Source organism: Cicer arietinum, chromosome 1, assembly GCF_000331145.2.
Source record: "Cicer arietinum cultivar CDC Frontier isolate Library 1 chromosome 1, Cicar.CDCFrontier_v2.0, whole genome shotgun sequence".
NCBI lineage: Eukaryota > Viridiplantae > Streptophyta > Magnoliopsida > Fabales > Fabaceae > Cicer > Cicer arietinum.
In genome coordinates, this window is record NC_021160.2 from 17212322 (window position 1) to 17219784 (window position 7463).

Below are 7463 nucleotides of genomic sequence, written 5' to 3' on the forward strand. Positions count from 1 at the left end.
TTTTTTTTAAGCATAATATTTTTTGACTGCATCTGAGTTTACTGGAAGTGGAAGCTCATCTCCATCCATTTCTGCGAGTATTAGAGCTCCCCCAGAGAAAGCTTTTTTCACAACATATGGTCCTTCGTAGTTCGGAGTCCACTTTCCCCGAGAATCTTTTTTTATGGGCAATATTTTCTTCAACACTAATTCTCCTTCTCGAAACTCTCGAGGACGGACTTTTTTCTCGTAAGCTTTTTTGAGTCTTTTTTGATATAGTTGACCATGACACAAAGCTATCATTCTTTTTTCTTCTATGAGATTCAATTGGTCATATCGTGATTGAACCCATTCTGCCTCTTCTAGTTTTGTTTCCATCAGGACTTTGATTGAGGGAATTTCGACTTCGATGGGAAGTACCGCTTCCATTCCATACACCAATGAGAAAGGAGTTGCCCCTGTTGAGGTACGAACAGAGGTTCTATAGCCATGTAATGCAAAGGGAAGCATTTCATGCCAATCCTTATATGTCTCCACCATCTTCTGTATGATCTTCTTGATATTCTTATTTGCTGCTTCTACAGCCCCATTCATTTTCGGACGATATGGAGAAGAATTATGGTGTTGAATTTTGAAATTATCACACAACTCTTTCATCATTTTGTTATTCAGATTAGTCGCGTTATCAGTGATTATCTTATTTGGCAATCCATATCGACAAATCAATTCTCTTTTGATGAATCTGACAACCACACTTCTCGTCACATTGGCATAAGAAGCGGCTTCAACCCATTTTGTGAAATAATCAATAGCTACTAGGATAAACCGGTGTCCATTTGAAGCCTTAGGCTCGATGAGTCCAATAACATCCATTCCCCACATTGAAAATGGCCATGGTGATGTTAAAACATTCAAAGAAGTGGGTGGTACATGTATTTTATCAGCATAGATTTGACATTTGTGACATTTCTTTACGTGACTAAAGCAGTCGGATTCCATGGTCAACCAGTAGTAGCCAGCCCTTAAGATTTTTCTAGCCATTGTGTGCCCATTTGCATGAGTTCCGAAAGAACCTTCGTGAACCTCTTGGATAATTTTCCCCGCTTCTGCTTTATCCACACATCTGAGGAGAACCATATCATGATTTCTCTTATAAAGCACATCACCATTCAAGAAGAAATTCATTGACAATCTCCTTAAAACCCTTTTGTCGTTCTCTGAAATACCCAATGGATATTCCTTATTCTTAACATATGATTTGATGTCATAAAACCACGGCTTGCCATCCAACTCTTCTTCTATTGATAAGCAATATGCAGGTTTATCTCTTTGTTGAATCTTTATGACCGGCACGTCTTGATTAGTGGTTATTTTGAACATTGACGACAAAGTGGCCAAGGCGTCAGCTAACTGGTTTTCTTCTCGAGGGATATGGTGAAAAGTAATCTTCTCAAAGTGTTCTGTCAATTCTTTGATATGGGTGTGATACATAATCAATTTAGAATCTCGCGTTTCCCACTCTCCTTTCGTCTGATGGATGACCAACAATGAGTCTCCATATACCTCAAGAAATTTTACATTTGATTCGATAGCTGCTTTAATGCCCATAACACATGCTTCATATTCTGCAATATTGTTTGTACAATCAAAACACAACCTAGCCGTAAATGGAGTGAACTGGTTCTCTGGAGAAATCAAAATGGCTCTAATTCCATGCCCTAACGCATTAGAGGCACCATCAAACACCAACCTCCATTTTTCTTTATCAGATGATTTAATCTCTTCAACTAAAGTCATTATATCTTCATTGGAGAATTCACACTGCATTGATTGATAATCTTCTACCGGTTGTTGGGCTAAATACTCTGCTAATGCGCTTCCTTTGATAGATTTTTGTGTAACATATACCAAATCGTATTCTGATAACAACATCTGCCAACGGGCGATCCTTCCAGTAAGAGCAAGTTTCTCAAAGATGTACTTAATTGGGTCCATTTTAGACACCAACCAAGTTGTATGACATAACATGTATTGTCTCAACCGACGAGCAGCCCATGCCAATGCGCAACATGTTCGTTCAAGTAGTGAATATCTTGTTTCACAACTGGTGAACTTTTTGCTCAAATAATAAATAGCATGTTCTTTCCTACCAGATTCATCATGCTGCCCCAGTACGCAGCCCATTGACTCGTCAAGTACTGTTAAGTACATAATAAGTGGTTTCCCATGAACAGGAGGCACTAGGATGGGAGGTTTTGATAAGTACTGCTTAATCTTTTCGAAAGCTTTTTGACAATTCTCATTCCATTCAACCTTTTGGTCTTTGCGCAACAATTTGAAAATCGGCTCGCATGTAGCGGTGAGGTGCGATATAAACCTTGCAATGTAATTCAATCTACCCAAAAAGCCACGAACTTCTTTTTCAGTGCGTGGAGCCGGCATTTCTTGTATTGCTCTTACTTTATCTGGGTCCACCTCTATCCCTTTTTGACTAACGATAAACCCAAGTAATTTGCCTGATCTTACACCAAATGTGCATTTAGCAGGGTTTAAACGAAGTTTGAACTTCCTTAGTCGCTCAAATAACTTTTGAAGGTTAACAACATGGTCTTCTTCAGTTCGAGATTTTGCGATCATATCATCCACGTAAACCTCTATTTCCTTATGCATCATGTCATGAAACAAGGTTACCATTGCTCTTTGATAGGTTGCCCCGGCATTCTTCAATCCAAATGGCATCACTTTATAGCAGAAAGTCCCCCATTGTGTGATGAACGTAGTTTTTTCCATATCTTCGGGAGCCATCTTGATTTGATTGTACCCTGAGAAACCATCCATGAAGGAGAAAAGAGAGTATTGAGCAGTGCTATCCACTAGGACATCAATATGAGGTAGAGGAAAATCATCTTTAGGACTAGCTTTATTTAAATCCCGATAATCAACGCACATTCGAACCTTTCCATCTTTCTTTGGAACTGGTACAATATTAGCCACCCATTGAGGATATTTTGCTACTGCTAAGAAACCAGCATCAAATTGCTTCTTGACCTCTTCTCTAATTTTAAGCGACATATCAGGTCTCATCCTTCTCAACTTCTGTTTAATTGGAGTGTATTCAGGCTTTAGTGGTAGCTTGTGTTCAACTATGTTAGTATCTAACCCGGGCATATCCTGATATGACCATGCAAAGACATCCACATAATCAATTAAAAGTTTAACCAACTTCAGAGCAAAAGGAGTTAAAAAAAAACATAATTACTTTGAACATGAATTAACAAACACAGGAAACTCGAGGATCTTCCAATTGTTGAGACTGGTGTTTGGAGGACAAGGGTACACTAGCTTGAGGGTGTCATCATCAACATGATCCTCTTCTGTAAAAGCCACTTGATGGGCATATATTATTCCGGCGCTTTGAAAAGTTTGGCAAATGTCATAAATAGGAATCTTCTGTGAATTCGGTGTCCAGTTTTCTCTTTTACCCATTGCAACATTCTCTTTATCAGCTTGAGTAGGTACATATCCCAACCCGTACCTATTGTTCTTTTCTGGTATTTCTATCAACTTTCCCAAAACAACTCCTCCTTCCAACATAGATTTGGTAAACTTCAATGATGTGGTAGATAGTTTTGGTTCTTTTAAACGATATTCTTCACCCCTGAAGACGACATTGGCAATTTCTAATGCTTGAAAGAAAGTCTCTATGGCTTCCTCCGTGTCTTCAATGTAGCCTGTAGAAGATAAATGACTTACTATCATATCTTCTTCCCCAGATATTATTACCAGCTTATTGTTCACTATAAACTTTAGCTTTTGATGGAGGGTGGATGTCACTGCTCCAGCAGCATGAATCCATGGTCTCCCTAAAAGACAGCTGTACGCCGATTTAATATCCATTACTTGGAAGGTTATCCCAAAGATGTGGGGTCCGATTTGAATTGGCAGGTCAATCTCACCAATCACTTGTCTTCTAGATCCATCAAACGCTTTCACCACCAAAGCACTAGGCTTCAAACAGGCTCCCTCAACAAATAGTTTTGATAGTGTCAATTTAGGCATGACATTTAATGATGAACCATTAACTACTAGCACTCGTGCAAGAGTATGATCGTGACACCTCACAGAGATGTGCAGTGCTTTATTATGCTCTGTCCCTTTGACAGTGTTGATTTAGGCATGACATTTAATGATGAACCATTATCTACTAGCACTCGTGCAAGAATGTGATCGTGACACCTCATAGAGATGTGCAGTGCCTTATTATGCTCTGTCCCTTCAGCTGGTAATTCATTATCACTAAAACTCAGGCAACTACTAGCAGTGATGTTACCGACAACTCCATCAAACTGATCGACAGTGATATCGTGAGTAACATGGGCTTCGTTTAGAACTTTCATCAGTGCCCTTCTATGTGCTTCAGAATTCAATAACAAGGAGAGAACTGATATCTTGGAAGGGGTCTGATTTAGCTGATCCACCACCTTATATTCACTTTGCTTGACAAACTTCAAAAATTCACTAGCTTCTTCTTCAGACACCGTCTTTTTACTGATCTCTTGTCCTTTTATGGTATGATACATATCTTCTTTTCCTTTTTCTCCATTAACCTCTTTTTTCCTAAGTTGCTCAGGAGTGTATACTCGACCACTCCGAGTCATTCCACCAATCCCTGAGATGTTAGTGACCTCAGTTCCTTTAGGTTCACAATCATCACTTGGTTGATGATCTGCCAAGTGGGATGTGACTTCGTATTTCCACGGTACTGCCTTGGTATTTCCATAAGGAAACGGGATTGGTGTTTGGACAATTATTGCATTTGGCTTGTTATGAGTTGACTTAAGATTCTCTTTTTTGTAAAGAATTTCCAATGGTTTTGGGAAAGATATATTATTTTCCACACACGACCCCATGGTGAACACATGACCATCTACTGCATGTTGGTCTATCCCATCTTCAATGAAATTCACAGAGGCGTTCCCGTGACCTGGCAAAGGATTGCTCCCTATGTTGGGATTGTCCTCCTTGAAGGTAAGCCATTTTGCATTAATCAATTCTTGCACTTTAGATTTTAGGGCTTGACAATCTTCAATGGAATGCCCAACGGCTCCTGCATGATATTCACATTTGGCATTTGGATTATACCATTTTGGAAATGGTGGTTCAAGAGGTTTCATTGGTCTTATGACTACCATTGAATTTTGAAGTAAATGGGGCAACAATTGGCTATACGTGACGGGAATTGGATCAAAACGAGTTATCCTTTTTTCTCGATTGACAGGTGGTCTGTAGTGATTTGAGCTTGGGTATTGATTTTGTGGGGAAAATGCGGTAGGTGGTGGTTGATAAAAAGGTGGTCTTGAAGGGTGATATTGAGGGAATGAAGCTTGTGTGGTTGCGGCCACATATGGATAAGGGGTGTAAGGATTTTGTGGTATCGGGGGCTGGAAAATTGGGGGTCGATAAGAATTGATGGGTGGAAAATAAGAGATTCTGGGGTTTACCATTACAGCGTTAGTGTCTCCTTCTTTCTTTTTTGTGAATGTCGTCTGGGGTCGTTTCACGCTAGTTGCTGCACATACGATCTTGCCACTCCTCATCCCACTTTCTATCCTTTCTCCTATCATGACAAGGTCAGAAAAGTTTGATGACATACTCCCAATCATCTTGTCATAAAAAGGCGACTGGAGAGTATCCATAAACATACCAACCATTTCTCTTTCAGATAATGGGGGTTCTACTTGTGAGGCCATTTCCCTCCACCGTTGTGCGTATTCTTTGAAAGCTTCGTTGTCCTTTTTCAGTGAATTTTGCAATTGCATCCTATCAGGGGCCATGTCAACGTTGTACCTGTATTGCTTCAAAAAGGCATCAGCTAGGTCCTTCCATGAACGAATTTGATTTCGCTCAAGATGCATATACCAACTTAACGATGCCCCACTCAAACTGTCTTGGAAGAAGTGAATGAGAAGTTTATCGTTATGAGCATGAGATGCCATTTTTCTGCAATACATAGTTAGATGATTTTTAGGACATGTGTTGCCCTTGTATTTTTCAAAGTCAGGAACCTTGAATTTGGGAGGGATAGTCACATCAGGAACCAAACACATATCGAAAGCTTCAAGGCCATAAACATTATACCCCTCAATAGCTTTTATTCGCTCTTCCAAGACATGGATTTTTCCTTTGATTGTGTATCATCCCCAATGTGAGGTTGATGCCAATTTCCATTAGTATCGAAATGGGGTACTTGGGGTGCAATATATGGAATATTTTCTGAGGGTTGAGTGTTTTGGGGTGGCAGATAGCCCAGAGGAGATGGAATTTGTGATTGGTTTGGGTTTTGGGGGTTGACGACTAAAGGTGGAGTATAACTGGGTGGAAGACCATACATAGGAAATTGCATAGTTGTTGTATGAGGTTGCTGGGTAGTCGGGGTAAAGCCTGGTGGGTGAGAAGGAGTGGTTTGGTGTTCTTCATTTGCAGCCGGAGGATTCTCATTTGTATTCCCCTTCCTTGACAAAGCTTGTATAGCTTCTAAGATTTGATTAACCTTGTCCTTCAATTGGTTGACATCCATCCTCATCACCTCTTGATTTTGCTCAAGTTCTTCCATGATCTTCGCGTTTGCACGAGTTCGATAAGGGTGTCGGGGAAACAGCTTTATTGATTTTTTCTGTGTTTTTTTTAAAATAAATAAATAAATAAATTTTTTATGAGTATGCATTAAAATATGAATGAAGATGAAATCAATTAGTTAATTATGATAATTGGATGTTGGGGAATCATAAGCCTTATGCAAATTTTTTTAACAAGAACGAATTATTAGTGAAGAAAATATGGGGATCAGAAATCGAAATAGCAAATCCTTCATTGATATTATCAGGTTGCTTGAACTTTAAAAGTAAAGTTTTTCTTTTTTTAGATCCCGTTGTCCAGTTTAATAACACGTGACTAAGGTTTGTATGATTTCCCAAAAATCTTGAAAATTTATGCAAAATGCTATGATGTTTTATTTTCCTTAGAAAGAGAGAAAAAAAATGTCATGAGATATGAATGAAACTAATATATACATAAACTCTTGAATATATGAGATAATTTTTTTGGTTTTTATGGATATTCTTACAATGAAAGGATCTATTGGCTTATGTAGTGAAATTCTCACAAGGGAGGCTCTATGGTTCTAAACACGGTTCCTAGAGCCAATAATCATATTTTAGACTATTGTCAACAACAATAGGTAAACTATTTGAAGTGACAATAACCTCAATAGGATCAAACTCTAGGTGAGATATTCATGCTAACCAAACAGGATGTACATCCAGAAGGCTACCACTACGCGATCTCAAAACTAAGCTTAAGTTTTGTTCAAACCCGGGTATAAGGTTCCACTCATAAGTGTGTGCTTTAAAAAGTGTAGGTGTTGAATAAACATAATTCAATAAATCCATAATACTAACAAAACATATATACATATATAAAATAAA

General features: G+C 38.8%; 1 protein-coding gene across 1 annotated transcript; it reads right to left on the reverse strand.

The window, feature by feature from the left end:
• Positions 1-6: 6 nt before the first annotated feature.
• LOC140921078 (uncharacterized) lies at positions 7-6382 on the reverse strand. Its single transcript, XM_073370906.1, has 4 exons — positions 6286-6382; positions 4175-6160; positions 3319-4061; positions 7-3198 (listed from the first exon to the last, which is right to left on the reverse strand). Exons 1-4 carry the CDS (start codon positions 6380-6382, stop codon positions 7-9), a joined length of 6018 nt encoding a protein of 2005 aa, XP_073227007.1.
• Positions 6383-7463: the final 1081 nt, after the last annotated feature.